Raw genomic sequence first — 15069 nt, forward strand, 5'->3', positions numbered from 1 at the left:
AAAATAATGAATACATAAATAAATAATACAGAAATGAATTAATTAACAAATAAAAATAATACAGAAATACTTGTATACATAAATGAAACAATGAGTAAATAAATGAATAAAGGAATAAATAAATACAAAAATACATCTAATACATTTATTTATGAATGGGTTTTTAATGGTCGATTTATTCATTCATTCATTCATTTGTTTCTGCATTTATTTACCCATTCGTTCTTTGCTTTATTATTATTATTGTTATTATTATTGTTCTTTTTTGTATTTTTATTGTTATAATTATTATTATTATCATTATTATGTCATTTATCGTCCTCCATACACAGATACAGCTACTGAAACATACACCAACACAATACAATAGAATCATAAAATGAACTTAAAATATAAAATACAATATAAAACCACACAATCCGCAAATTTACAGAACATTTACAGCCACCTGTGTAGAAAATTAATATTACTGAACAAGAACAGTACAGTAGTACTTTATGGTCGCCACAGCACCACCGTGTGGCCCAAAGTACACATACTGCTGCATACATATGGCAAGAGATATATTGTAGACTGCTTGAACTGCGATAAATGTAGATTATTCCCGGTGCTAAGGTGTGTGTGTGTGTGTGTTATTGTATTTTAAGTACCAATAACATAAGTAACAATCATCAAAAAAAATCTACCTGGTGCCACGACGGAAGGTAACAAGATGGCTTTTATTTTGAAGGCCAAAGCTCCCGGAAGTGGCAGAGTTGAACGTTAAACCACAAACATGTTCTTGTTGGTGGAATTCCTCAGCACTAGCCGAAGGAAAAGCAGAAGATCCCGGGCTTTGTTCGTATGTTTGGACTGAGTTTGTAATTGAGTAGTGAAACAAACTGCTGACTCACCGTGTCTCCCGCTGTTCTGTCATGTTTAACACTCGTTGAGCAAGAGTTGTTGAGAAGAGGACGGTGGAAAAAGAGGGAGAAAGTCTTGATGGAAAGGAGGGGACGTAGGAAGATGAGCGGGGGGAGCAAAGGAAGGAGCTGAGCAATGTGGCAAAACTCTTCCCTGCTACGCTTGTGTTTGTGTCGCAGTTAAAGTGGTAAGCGTGTATTTTTCTGTCTTAATAAACAGTTCATTTTATATCTAGTAAGTATAAGTATTACAGTCGAGGCGTGGTTAACATTTCCTCCAGTTTTCCAGGTGAACAGCTTAAAATTGACTCGTCTTAAAGGAGTCTGAAGGGTGTGTAGGGCCTGTAGAGGGCCTCGTCACACTTATACTGGACTTCTATCAACTTTTTTAACTGAACAATCTGTTTTTCTACAGACAACATCCTTCATTTTTGGAAAAAAAAAAAAAAAAGTAATACCCTTAATACTAACCGGCATCAAGTTAGTTTAATATTCAACATTCATTTGACATTCAAAATACAAACCTATTATTTATTAATACTAACCCTATGACTAAAAGTGGCAAATGGCTGTACAAACAATTAATGCTGCAAAGAAACCTAAAAAACGAAAATGGTAGCAAGATAAAAGTAAGCACTGGAAATTAGAGAATTAAGTTGTGGGTTTTTTTTGCCATTTTTTTATTATCAATAATTGTTTTACTTATTTAAGTTTATGCATTTTGTCCTCCGATAAATGCGTGTAAGTCACAAACTCAATCAGTCCATAATTTTATTGAGTAATTGAGGGTTTGTTTAGTCCTTGAAGTATCCGACCTCCACAAAACTAATAAACATTTACATTTAAGAAGCTGAAAAATCTAAGAACCTATTATGAAAAAAACAATACATTTTCTTCGCTGTGCAAAGTAAATGAATAAATAAAGTTCGAAATAATGGTAGCAGCCTAATCTAACCAGGGGATCAGGTTGTGTTTGCCGATATCTTACATTTTAAATCCAGACCGAGTTTGTGGCCTGCAAAATGTACTTTGTGAATATACTGTATTTCAATTAGAAATGTTCCCTTAATCTCCGATGACACTCTGGGGTAATTTTGTGTCTTAATATAATAAATTTCTTGCATATTTTAACATTAAAGTAAATCACATTTGGGTTGAAAATGCAAGTGAAATGAAATACCTACAATACCTACAATGTGTTCCCTTATAGTGGCTACAGTTTTCTTTTAATTCCAACCTTTATTAAGAGAATTGAACTCTCCAGTAACTGGGCAGCTTTTTGCACTTGTATCGCATCTGATCTAATTTTCTGCTGCTTCCACCAATGCAGAGATGGAGGGAGAGAAGGAGAGACGGAGGCAGCAGCGGGAGGAAAAAGAGAGTAATGAGGCGGAGGACGACAGGAGAAGTGATGAAGACACAGACACCAAAGAGGATGAGGATGAAGATACAGAGGGTGCAGCGCTGGTCTGGCAGGAAGGCTACGGTGAAGACAATTTGGGCCTTCCCATCATGCACTGGGAAGCGCTGAGTCTGCGCATTGCTGAGCTGGAGAAGCAAGAAGAGGAGAAAAAGGAGAAAAGGGCAAAGGTCAGAGGGCACAGTCGGGGAGAAGGGAGGGTGATGTTTTGTTCCATTTACATTGGAAGTAGGTACTGGGAGCGACATCAGCCTCAAGTTCACCACGTTCCACTTGAGAAGTTGAAAAAAACCTGAGAACCTGATAATATTTATTTATTTATCTGTATAAACCACTGTATGAGTTGCCTCTCACTTTATTTCATTTTTAGGGATGTCACAATTCTCCAACTTCTCGATTCGATTTTTAAGGTCACGATTCGATTCTCTCTCTTTTAGCACAGATGGGTCTGCCATTTTTAGACTTGTCTAGTTTAGTCTAGATCCTTGGATTTTTGTTATGATAACTAATTTAGTCATAGGCAGGGTGGCATTGGACATCCTCATTGCAGTCTGTAAACATCCCCTATATGTAAATGTATTCATCAAAAGATGCACACAAATTGATAATATTTAGGCTTAAATTAAACATATGTTGCTCAAAATACAGTAAGTGCAGAGAAAAAACTTAAATTACAGTACCAGCCATCTCTTCTAGGCTCTGACCTTCCTGGACCCTCTATCATTCTTTCTTCTTCATTGTCTTGTTCCTGCTCATTCCTCACTTTTTTCTCAAAACATTTTTGAACTTTAAAATTTTCTTTTCATTGTGACTGAAACTTGACCCACTGGATTTAAATTTTTTTATATATCTAAATTATTGAATTGATTATTGAAATCATATGCAAATTAAGTATAAGGGTACATAATTTCCGGTATTTGGAGTGTTAAAGATAGTGAGTAATTAAAGTTTTTCACGTTCCGCTTTTGGGAAACCCACTGATTTTCAGGTCTGATACCTCTGTAGATACAGTGTGCTTCTCATCGACGCAATGACGGCGCGGTAAATGCGTCCTTTCTGAAACATTTTTTTTTGTGTTGACGTTTTGTGTGAAATTAACACTGAATGAAACAAAGACAGACTAAAGCAAAAATAAAACAAGAACAAAGCAAAGGGGCTCATGGGTAAAGTAAAGAACAAGAAAAAAACAGGCTATGAGGAGCTAACTAGAATCATAATCAGCAAAACAGGTAAAGGCAGCATAGACAATCCAAAGGGAACAAAGGGAAAAAGGTTTCACAAGGAAAGACCTAACAAATTTGTAACACTATTCAAATGCTGTGAATGTGCTTCACATCAATCCCTGACCATGCTGTTGCTTGGTCACTGCTCATTTTCCCATGCAAATGCAGTGATACACAGAGATGTAAAATGAAAAGCCCAGCCAGCATACTTTACTGTACTGTATTGTACAGCACAACCCCAACATGGAATTCCAAGATAGCTCAACCATAAGTGACTGAAATGCCACGGAGGCATATGTGACAGTCACCGCAAATTCCACAACTACATGATATTAACTTAAAATGTATTAAAATTGTATTTAATTCAAATATTAAAAATAATAAGGATTGGAATTATAGATGAAGATTGACAGCCCTAGTTTGCTGTAGTTTTCCAAATATATTTGTGTGCATTATAATATCGTAGCAGTATGAATGGTTTTGACAAACTCGCGGTGTAAGAAAATAATCAGTCCCACAACGGCTCTCGTAGAAGAGGCCGTGTCTGTATTACCCAAACTTTGTTTTATTTCTTTTTGGAGTCATGATCCCATTGTTCTGTGTGTGTGTGGTTTTCAGAGTGGAATCTCTCTGGAAAGAGGCAGAACTCCAGTTAGCTGGACAGAAGAGAGAGGCAGGAGAGCAGAGAGCTGGGAGGACGGAGACGATGCATGCAACAGCCACGTGCTGGCACTCACTTCCCGGTACGAGCGCTTTTACAACCAATCAACATCAGTGCACTCTAGCTCCTATATATTCCAGCATGGAGGTTGCACAGACATGGTTGTTACAGGCTTATAGCACACCGAGCACAAATGATGGGGTCAGTGACTGTACTTGCTTATTTAAGGGCCACCTTTGGTGAAAGTGTGTGTTTGATCTAATTTTTTTCTCTTCAAATGCTCCATGACTCTGTGACGTTAGTTCCGAATTGGATACTTCCCACCCTGACACATGTCCCAGCACTTAGACAGTAATGCCATGTTTCCACCGGCTCTACACACCTCGCCTCACCTCGGTACAGTTTAGTTGGAACAGAGACAAATTTACCACTGGGTCACATCACCCACTCACTTTTCTTTGCAAGATTTCAATTCAATTCAAAAATAATTTTTGGCATACACATTACACATTAGGGCTGCATGATTCTGGGGAAAAATGGGAATCAATATTTTTTTGCTTGCAATTGAAATCACGATTCTCCGGTACAATTTTTTTCACAAATCAAAATGTTTATTGCACTCATGAACAAAAGATTAGAAACATCATGGTCACATTGGGACGAAATTGGTTATGAGTTTGTTGGGCTTACTCCAAAGTTTATTGAGGAATTTTTGGGAACGTTTGACGTGAGAGAAAGAAAATGCTAACGTTTTGATTTTTTTTTCTATTGTGTCTAAGTCGCACATAGTTGTTCCGATTTCAGTGAGTCCCTGAACTGAGATACAACTGACTGTGAAACTGAGTCTGTGCTCCAGTCATGCAGGAAGTACTAAAATCTTTTTAATTAACTGATTCTAATGATTCAGTACATCGAAAATGACTGCTTTACAAGTCACTAGCTTGTGTGTGTCGCATATAAAACAATATCACGGCAGTTTCGTGCAGCAGTGGTATGGCGACTCTGCCCACGTTGAGGAGGCACCATAGTACGAACCAAACAAAATATAACCCGACAAACCAAACCGTGTATAGTGGAAAAGCACCATAAGTCCTGGTCTTAAAGGCATGGTGAGTATGTGTGTGTGCGTGCGTGCTTGCAGGGGTCCGGTGATCTGTGCATCTGTAGGATTTTCTTGTTTGGTTTTGTCCTGACAAGACGTCTGCGGGCATTTGCCTCGACTTCCATGAGGTGTTTACACTGATCACAAGGGAGTGATGTTTTTCTGTCGTCCAATCAGCTGACTGTTAGACTGGGGAGCCGGTCTAGCTCCACCTTCACAATACCATACGATTTTACCCTAAGGGAAGGGTGCCAAAGAATGGAATGTTTGGGAATGGAAAAGCAAAAAAATACGTACTCTGCTGTACCAAACCGAACCTTTTTGAGCCAGCTTTTGAGACTCACTCACTGTCCAAACTTGCAAGAATACATTTTATTACTGTGCAGGACATGATGCTGACTTTTTAGTAAGTAATGCTTTCTGTTTACTTATACTTGTATATATACATTGTATTGCATAGGTCCATCAGACCGTCCTGAACCCATCTTCAATAATATTAACCATGTCAGAAATTGTCCAAATCAGAGTAAAACACTTCATCAGGCTTCATTCATTTGTCTCTTGATGCACCCGTTTTAAGAAATGTTCTTTACTGTTTAAATTATGCTTTTTATGGTGTTGTTGAATTGATGCCGCTTTGCATATTCAATGTTTGCCCATACTTGTCTTCCATGTCAATTGATGTTAATTTACCATGTCAATTGACATGTTCAGTCTTTTGCAAAATGCAATGAGGTTTGTCCAGAAAAAACACTGTAAAAATCATTTATTTGCACCTGTATCAATCAAATCAAGGTTGAAATTATTAAACAAATGATATATTTGAGTTTTTATTAAATTTTGATGAAGTGTCCCAAGTATTCTGAAAATGGCGTTTGTTTACAGATGCCTTGTTTCAACCTACATCACTAGTATAAGCCCAGTATATGAAGTGTGTGTTGTGTCTCTTGTGTATTCTCCAGCCTGCAGACCCAGATGAATCTTCAGCTTTGCTTCATCAACAACAGTGAAAGTGAAGATGAAGAGGAGGAGGAGGAGGAGGAGAAGGAAGATCTTAGCAAGAAGAGCTCCAGTTCATGGGTAACTACACATACAACATATTACATTACAAGAGACTAAAATCTTAAAATGCCTCTAAAACACAAAATGTTGAAATATTACAAAAAAAGTACAAAAAATATATGACTTTCTGTTTTTTGGGGGAGGAGCTTTGACTAGAGGTTGCAGGGAGGGTGTGTTGGTTGCGCTCCTTTGAGTATAGTGGCTGTTGCTAACAGGCAAAGGATGATAAGAAAATTAAGAAAATAATTATTACTGATAACTCTAGAATGCACTAAAATCACTTCACCATACCATTTTGGTCAGAAACTAATCATTTTAGCATCACAAAGGAATCATATTTTTAATGAACATTTTAAATTTAAATCTTGATCATTACAATCCATGAGGAATGACTGGATAGAGGCAGGCTCTATGGAATTAGATTTGTGTCAATATTATCAAACTACTCTTTTCATGAAGCAAGCAACACTTTATGAATTGAGCAAATGAAAATGAATCACAAAATTAGTTTGCAGCACGAACATGAAAGAGTCAAACAATTAAAATTGTCAGTGTTGCGGAGGGAATTCCAGAGCTGGGGGCAGAGTGGCTGAATGCTCTGCTCCCCATGACAAGACGGGCAATAGGGACAGTGAGGTGGATGCAGGAGGAGAATCTGAGGGTGCGGGCGGGAGTGGAAATGTGGAGGAGAATCTGAAAGGTGTGGAGGTGCAAGATTGTGTATGGCTTTGAAGATGAGGAGCAGTATTTTGGAATTGATGCAATGTGGTTGTTATACGTTCTGTCCACTGGGCCATGCATGGGACACTGCCGGCCCTGCAGATGCCTCTCGACAGCGTAATAATACAATTAGCCCCGTTGTCCATGGTGATGGAGAGCACTGACTCATGTCTGACGTTCTACTCTCCCGAGTGTGTCACCGGTGTATCTGGCAACTTTTGGGCAGTGTGGCTCGTCTGAGCTTCGGTCATTTTGACAATTATATCTATGTCTATGAGGTGTGCAGTGACTGTCACATATGCCTCGGTGATGGCTGCGCGGCTAGGAACCGTGTACCTTTTTCAGTTTGTTGATAGAAAACCAAATAGTTTCCACACAGGGCTTTTTAGATGGGCAGGAGTTGTGACCACTGTCTGCAATTTCTGACTGAACGTGAGATTGTTGTGATATACTAACTTATATCACATTTTATAGTAACACAATTTCCACTTTCATTATTATCCTGATGATGGAAATTCACCTTGATCAGCTAATGGCATGGGCTTTTTTATCATTATGTGTGATAAATCCTTAAATGATCCCGTCTCTCATACACTGCGTGCACAATTATTAGGCAAGTTGTATTCCTGAGAATGAATTTTGTTGTTCAACTAATCCAGTTCTCTCAGTCCATCCAAAATCTTAGTAAACCTGAATATTTAACCAAGGAAAAGTGAGTTATGGCTTTCTCATGGGAATATCTACAGTATATCACAAAAGTGAGTACACCCCTCTCTGATTTCCTCGGAAACTGGGCCGCAGGGCAGTATTCCAGCATGATATCGACCACAAGCACACCTCCAAGAAGCTCAGGGTAAAGGTGATGGACTGGCCGAGTGTGTCTCCAGACCTAAACCCTATAGAGCATCTGTGGGGCATCTTCAAAAGGAAGGTGGATGAGCGCAAGGTCTCTAACATCCACCAGCTCCATGATGTTGTCATGGAGGAGTGGAAGAGGATTCCAGTGGCGTCTTGTGCAGCTGTGGTGAACTCCATGCCCAAGAGGGTTAAGGCAGTGCTGGAAAATAATGGTGGCTACACAAAATATTGACATTTTGGGCCCAACTTGGACATTTTCACTTAGGGGTTTACTCATTTTTGTTGCCAGCAGTTTAGACATTAATGGCTGTGTGTTGAGTTATTTTGAATGGACAGCAAATGTTCACTGTCATACAAGCTGTACACTGACTACTTAACATTGTAGCAGTGTCATTTCTTCAGTGTTGTCCCATGAAAAGATATAATAATAAATGTAGAAAAATGTGAGGGGTGTACTCACTTTTGTGATATACTGTATGTATGTGCAATTAGTGTGCATAATTATTATGCAACACAATTTTAATTTATTAGAGCAAGAATAACAAACAACTCAAAATTTACATAAAAACCCACTTGCTGACATTTCCGAAAATATTCAGTGACCAATAGAGCCATTCTTTTCAATAGCAGTCATGTTACAACGGTTTCTTGATCTGTCAACTTTTCATGCAGCAGCAACCACAGCCTCCCAGACACGATTCAAAGAGGTACATTGTCTTCCCTCACTGTAAACCTCACTTTTAAGAAGGGCCCACAAGTTCTCAATAGTGTTAAGCTCGGGTGAAGAAGGGGGCCATGTCATTATTCTGTCATCTTTAAGGTCTTTGCTGGCTAGCCACGCAGTGGAGTACTTGGATGCATTGTCCTGCATAAAAACCATGGCCGTCTTGAATGATGTAAACTTTTTCATTCAAGAAAGTATCTTTCAAAAACTGGAGTTGTCCATCTTCAACCTGAAAAGGTCCAAGTAGTTCACCTTTAATGAGCAGCCCATACCAGTACCCCACCTCCTCCTTGTTGGCATCTGACTCAAAGAGGAGTTCTATGTTCATTAGTGATCCATCGACGGGCTCATCCATCTTGTCCGTCAGGAGTCCCTCTCATTTCATCTGTCCATAAAACCTTTTGAAAAATCAGTTTTCCGATATTTCTTGGCCCTGTCTTGACGTTTCAGCTTGTGAGTTTTGTTCAGTGGTGGTCGTGTTTCAGCCTTCCTTACCTTGACCATGTTTCTGAGCAATGATACCTTGTACTTCTGCTAGGGTGCGTTGCTGGAATAGGACAGCACTGGAGGTTCATGGATTCATGGTGTAGCTTCACGCTGAATTCTTCTCAAGTCTTTAGCAGTTCATTTGTTTCATTTTTCTTCTCCACAAGTTTCTTCTGACCCTGTTGACTACAAAACGTTTGATTGTTCAGGCCTCAATAGCTTAGCTACTCCATGAGTGCTGCATCTCTCTGAAAGGCACTTTCACATTTTTGACATTTCAAAGTGTGTTAAATCTCTTTTTTGGCTCACTTTGACCGAGGTAAACGAGCTAGGGGTGGGAATCTTTTTGGTGCCGCGCGATTCGATTACAATTGCACTGCAGGGGCCACAATTTGATTATAAAACGATCCTCTATGCATCTCGAATTGATTCATCTTGATGCACTTTCAGTCTTTTGAAAGTCCTTGTCTCTGTGTGATCACTCACCACCGCTGTTTTCAACAGTGCGGTTGTAATGAGAAACAAGAGTTTAATTCATTTCCATGATAATGTATTAAACTAATTGAAATGTGTAAACTGGAACTGCATTGTAAAGAAGTAACATCTTGAATCACAATTCACATATTTTGTTTGTGGCTCTCAGGAACAAATGTGACATTAGCCTCCAGTCGTCCAGTTATAGTGACGTATGATGCGGTGGCAACAGATGTCCAAGCATCAGATTGTGTTTTGGTTTCGGTGTTGAATGTCACGATTGCCCTGTCAGTGAAATAGCGCCGCTGTACCTCGGCTCCATGCTTCTTTATGCTCCCTAAGGGTCCAGGCGACGGGGCGCTGCACTTTGTTATTTAACATTTAACATTTAAATAATCTGAGTCTGGACATTTGTGAATCAATTCAGAATCGTCCACGTCTGAATCGCGATGCATCTAAAATTGTATGTTTTTCACCACCACTAGAATATATATAAAAATATATAATAATAATTTTGCACACCTTGATATATGGTGTTACTTTAGGCCACACCCTCCCTCCTTACACAAATGATTGAATCCAATTACCTCTCAAGTTTATATAGCATGGAGTTGGAAAATATGCATATACTCACTGAATGTGCATGCAGTAGATATAGTATACATAGTTTCACCCCCTCATCCCTTGTCCTCTCCTATAGTTAAAGAGAGGAACAGTCCAGGTCCAGAAGAATCCTCCGCCTGCTTCGAAGCCAGAGAAACCCAAGTCCCGTGGCTTCAGGAACACACTGAGGAGCCTGCGTGACAGACTGAGAACAGACCACAAAACAGTGGTGAGACTTGTGGTTACCAGTTTGAGCTTGGCATGACAATGTAGTGATGCACAGTTAATCACAGCTCTCCTCTTCCTCCTCTTCCTCTCCTTAGACGGCAGCTCGTAGCGCTCCTGCGATTCAGAGGAGACATTTGGAGCGCAGTGATCTCCAGAGCTTCAGCATCAAGGAGCTGAATGATCTTTGTTCGTCTCTCAGTCAGACCATACAAGGTACACACAATGACCTCAGTTTACTTCTTGTTCCCGTAACAGCTTTTTTTATTATGTAAGGCTCCGGACTACATTTCCACTTCCACCGACATTTTTCAACATGCTGCCTTCAGTGCCACAATTTTACTGGTTGCTTTTTGCCATTTCACATATACATTCATACTTGTGTAACTAATTGTAAACAAGAATAAGGTGTAGGTAAATGTATGTCTTAATTTTAAGCACTAAACACACATCAAACATTGCTTTGCTGCTTAGATCAACAGGGAAAATCTGTTGTGTAGTGGTTATGTGTTGTGTATATAGGGCTGCATGCAAACACACAATAAACAAAATGAATGGCATGATAGACTTAATTCAATTATTACTAACTAATCTTGTTCAAAATGTGAAACTAATGTGACGTATAATGAATACTACTATAGTTACTGTGGTGCAGTGTGGTCTACTGTAGTGTCAGTCAGTCACTACCGCACACACCTGTGCGCTTATGCTTGCACACACACACACACACACCTTTAAGTCAAACTTCATTGACGTCAAAATCAGAGATCCTGTTCTACTGTAAATACCAGGGTATGTGATTGGAGTGGAGCGGAGGATTTTTGACAGGCGTGCGTAGAAAATGAAACAGATAACATTTCCTTCGAGAACCGCTGTTTTAGTTAATGTATGATCTCTCGTCATCAGAGCTGAGCTCAGAGCTCGTGGGCAGCCTCCAGGTGCGAGACCAGCTGAGGACCGAGCAGGACGCCATGCTGTTGGAGGTCCAGGATCTGACATCACTGTGAGCCATCAGCAGAAGTCCCATCTGTCCAACAGTGACAGCGAGTTATGTCGCATTAGAACGCTTGAACACGTATCCCGGTGAATGAACGCTGTTGTGAGCACGACAGGGCCACACTGGTCCTCACAAACATGTCAATTTGACCAAAGTCTTAGAGTGTCCTGCCCAGTCACTGTGAAGACCTGAAAGAACTTGGATGTTCAGTTGCACACTTGTTTTGTTTGTTTCTTTTTCTTCCTTTTATTGTCATAACTTTATATGTTTTCAAAGGGAAATTTCGTCTCAATAAAAGACATAGTTTTAAAATGAACATGTGACAAAACCATGACAAAGCATCATGGCAGAGGAATACTGCCGGTAAGTTGAACTGAACTGGACACAGTCTTTTGCAGTTGCAGTATTTCCCACGTGATGGCTATAGCAGCCATTTCATTCATGTGCTTCATCTACAACACAGCCTCACACAGACACTTCGTTTCCACAGAGATCGATGTTCTTATGCAATTCCACTGTGAGCGGATTCATTGCTTGCAACAATACCCTATTTTTTGGTCTTGAAATTTGGTGCGTTCCATTGTGTTGATCAGTATTTACCAAACCTGGAAATAATGATGTTCTCAAATGTCTTGTTTAGTCGACAAAAACATCGATCAGTCTCAATAATTTATTTGTTACATGGAGCAAAGAAACCAGATAATGTTCACATTTTAGAAGCTGAAAACCTTATATCATATCATTCTTATTTGATATTCTACAAAACCAGGCTACAAAAAAGTGAACATCATGGCTTTAAGTGCATGTACATCCATATTCATACAGTATTGCTTTCCCACGCATTGACCAAGTCCGAAAATGACTGTAACTGTAAAATTGCTGTAACATGTAGAATCTTAGTCGTTGGCTAATGAATGGAGAGAATAGGAGACTGTACACGTATGCCGATGACATTGACGTTTCCTTTTTGACACTTAAATGAGGTGAATAAAATGCCACTGTATTTTACAGGGACAATTAGGGGATTTTTAAATTGTGGTTGTGTGAGTTACCGACACATAATCAGCACCTTAGGGCACGTTTCCACTAGCTTGACTTTACTCGCCTACTGGTACGTGGTACTGTTTTTTTAGTACCTGCCCTGGCGAGGTTCCAAGCGAGCTGAGGTGACACTTTGCGCGATGTCGCCAGACTGCCGGCCACTGATTGGTCAGAGTGCCGTCACAGGAAGAGGCATGAGCAAGACGTCCGACACAACAATCAAGCCGAACAATGCAGAACTGTAGATGAGTTAAAAAGACTTAACAATCCTAAAACAGTGACTGTCTTAGACGGAGTACTGAACAAGTATGTTTAATTAACTGATTCTAATGATTCAGTTACACTGAAAACAACTGCTTTACAAGTCACTTGTTTGTGTGTCTACCCAAACCGTGCTGTGCTGAGGCGAGGCGAGCTGGGACCATAGGTGGAACAGGGCCTTGAGAAAAGAATCTGGATCCTCCCTTTAAATTCCAGTTTAAAGGGAGTTATGAAAAGCTGCTTATTTTGTCAACTGAACAATCTGTCTAGTGTAGTGTATGTTGTTTTTTGTATACATGCATGTTTGTAGGTGTATTGGGGTGTATTTGTGCTCTTATGTACCAGAAATGTAGCAGTTGTTTTTCTATTTTAACAGTCTTATTACAAGTTTACACTTAACAGACACTACATAAACACAATGTTTACTTGACTCCGTCTCACTCATCACAAAGTGCCTGAACTCTACCAGTTGTTATGTTTGTGTGTTTGCTGTTAAAGCTGCCGTCAGTGATCTGTTCTTATGGCTAACTTCTGCGCCGTTGATGCTGCCTAGTGTTCCTTTCCTCCATGCATCACCTCTTGAACACTAATGGAGCTTTATTTAAGTGCTTTGTATGCAGTGCTGATGTCACTGTGTGCACTTAGAACAAGCCTGAGAGAAATCATGGCTTTTAGCCACAAGGCTTACTTGTTCAAATCTATGCTAGTCTAAGTCCACAATATGTCAACAATTGGTCTGATGATTTATCTCATTGCTAAACGACCTTTGCTAACTGGAAACTTGCTGTTTGTGGCACTTTTTAAACCATTCACGTTCCCCACACCCAAGCCCATAGAGAAAATCAGTCATTTTTACATTATAGCAGACATGAGTTGCTGACTCACTTCAGTAAGTGCAAATGTGTTGTTCTGGGAATTCAGTGTTCAACATCTTACCTTACTTGGGATTTACCTCAGTGACACAAACTTACCGAACAAGGCAGCAGCACATCAGTAGTTATTGTGTCCCTGTGAGATAAAAACAGATATTTTTTCAATGAAGTTTGGTGCTTAAGAGTGAGTGACGCAAACGTCAGTTTCCTGTCAACAAAAACAACCCCTGTTATTTCAGGTGTTTCAGCTGGCAGCCATGTTTTCACCCAGCCTCACTTCTCTTGCTTCTTCCACCTGTATTTAAGACACTGCCTCTTACAACTGGACGACGTCAAAAAAAACAGCACCGTCCCTTTAAATTCCAGTAGAAAGGGACTTATGAAAAGCTGCTAATTTTGCCAACTGAACAATCTTTTTTCTGCTAGTGTAGTTGTGTTCTTTTTTGTATACATGCAGGTTTTTAGGTGTAGTTAGGTGTATTTGTCATTTTTTTTGTCTCAATAGTTTGATTCTTTTCATTTAACTTGACTCGGTCTCGCTCATGTTAAGTCAGTGTGTAAGTCAGGTATCAAACAAAGCACCAGATATCGGTATTATATACATCAGGTATTATCGCTAACACGTCGCTGACAGCTATCATTGATGCTGTGGTCACGGACAGTTAACTGTGGTTTACAGTGATTTAGGGTCTGTAAACAGAAATAATGGGACTCATTTAATCTGACTAATGGGATTATTTTTAAATTAGTTAATATCACACCCTATAGACAAATATAAGGAAAACACTTTCAGGCATGAATTTTAGTCTTGCATTAAAATTGTATTAGGATATAATGGTGTGGTGATCAGATTGCACTGAAAAATGGAAAATGTCTTCTTGTTTTTTGTTTACATGAGATTTTTTTTACATTTATCAGAATGATATCATTGTTCAGAAATGTACAGTGTGTAAAAATGAGCAACATTAAATGAAGTTTCATGTTGCAGATGTATATCCCTCACCAAACTTTTCCCTTTTAACTCAAAAGATGTTTAATTAGTCCGTTGTGGGCTACTGTAAAAACACCGGCGTCTACAATGGTGGTATTCATGTGTTTTTCCTCCAAGAAGTCACAACTTGATAATGTAAGTACAGTTGTGTTTTTTGTTACATCTATTATTAATATTATTAGTCATATACACATCTTTCACTCACTGTTTGAAGGATTGTTACCTCTACCTTCTGTGGAAGCTGGAGTGACGCTTCAGTCACATGATTTCTTAAGGTCTTATTTGCTGAATCTAATTCAAAACCACTTAGTCACATTTACCTTAAACGACCAACTTCTTCAAATGTAAAAAAACTTTATGTGATATTCCTTCCAAGATGTTTTTTTTTAAAAGTCTGTGTCCATTCATTTTTCTCATTGTGATTATTCATTTTTAATTGTTTTACTT

General features: G+C 39.2%; 1 protein-coding gene across 2 annotated transcripts; it reads left to right on the forward strand.

Moving 5' to 3' along the window:
- The first annotated feature begins 747 nt into the window (after positions 1-747).
- si:dkey-6n21.12 (schwannomin-interacting protein 1) lies at positions 748-14624 on the forward strand. Of its 2 annotated transcripts, none has more exons than XM_044022558.1 (7): positions 748-1090; positions 2208-2492; positions 4164-4288; positions 6271-6388; positions 10333-10464; positions 10559-10676; positions 11367-14624. In XM_044022558.1, the coding sequence occupies exons 2-7, from the start codon at positions 2235-2237 to the stop codon at positions 11465-11467; spliced, it is 852 nt and encodes a 283-aa protein (XP_043878493.1). In that variant the 5' UTR covers positions 748-1090; positions 2208-2234; the 3' UTR covers positions 11468-14624. The 2 variants fall into 2 exon arrangements, with proteins under 2 accessions (XP_043878493.1, XP_043878492.1); XM_044022557.1 differs by having other exon boundaries at positions 749-1090; positions 2233-2492.
- Positions 14625-15069: the final 445 nt, after the last annotated feature.

This window comes from Solea senegalensis, linkage group LG3, assembly GCF_019176455.1.
Source record: "Solea senegalensis isolate Sse05_10M linkage group LG3, IFAPA_SoseM_1, whole genome shotgun sequence".
Classification (NCBI taxonomy): Eukaryota; Metazoa; Chordata; class Actinopteri; order Pleuronectiformes; family Soleidae; genus Solea; species Solea senegalensis.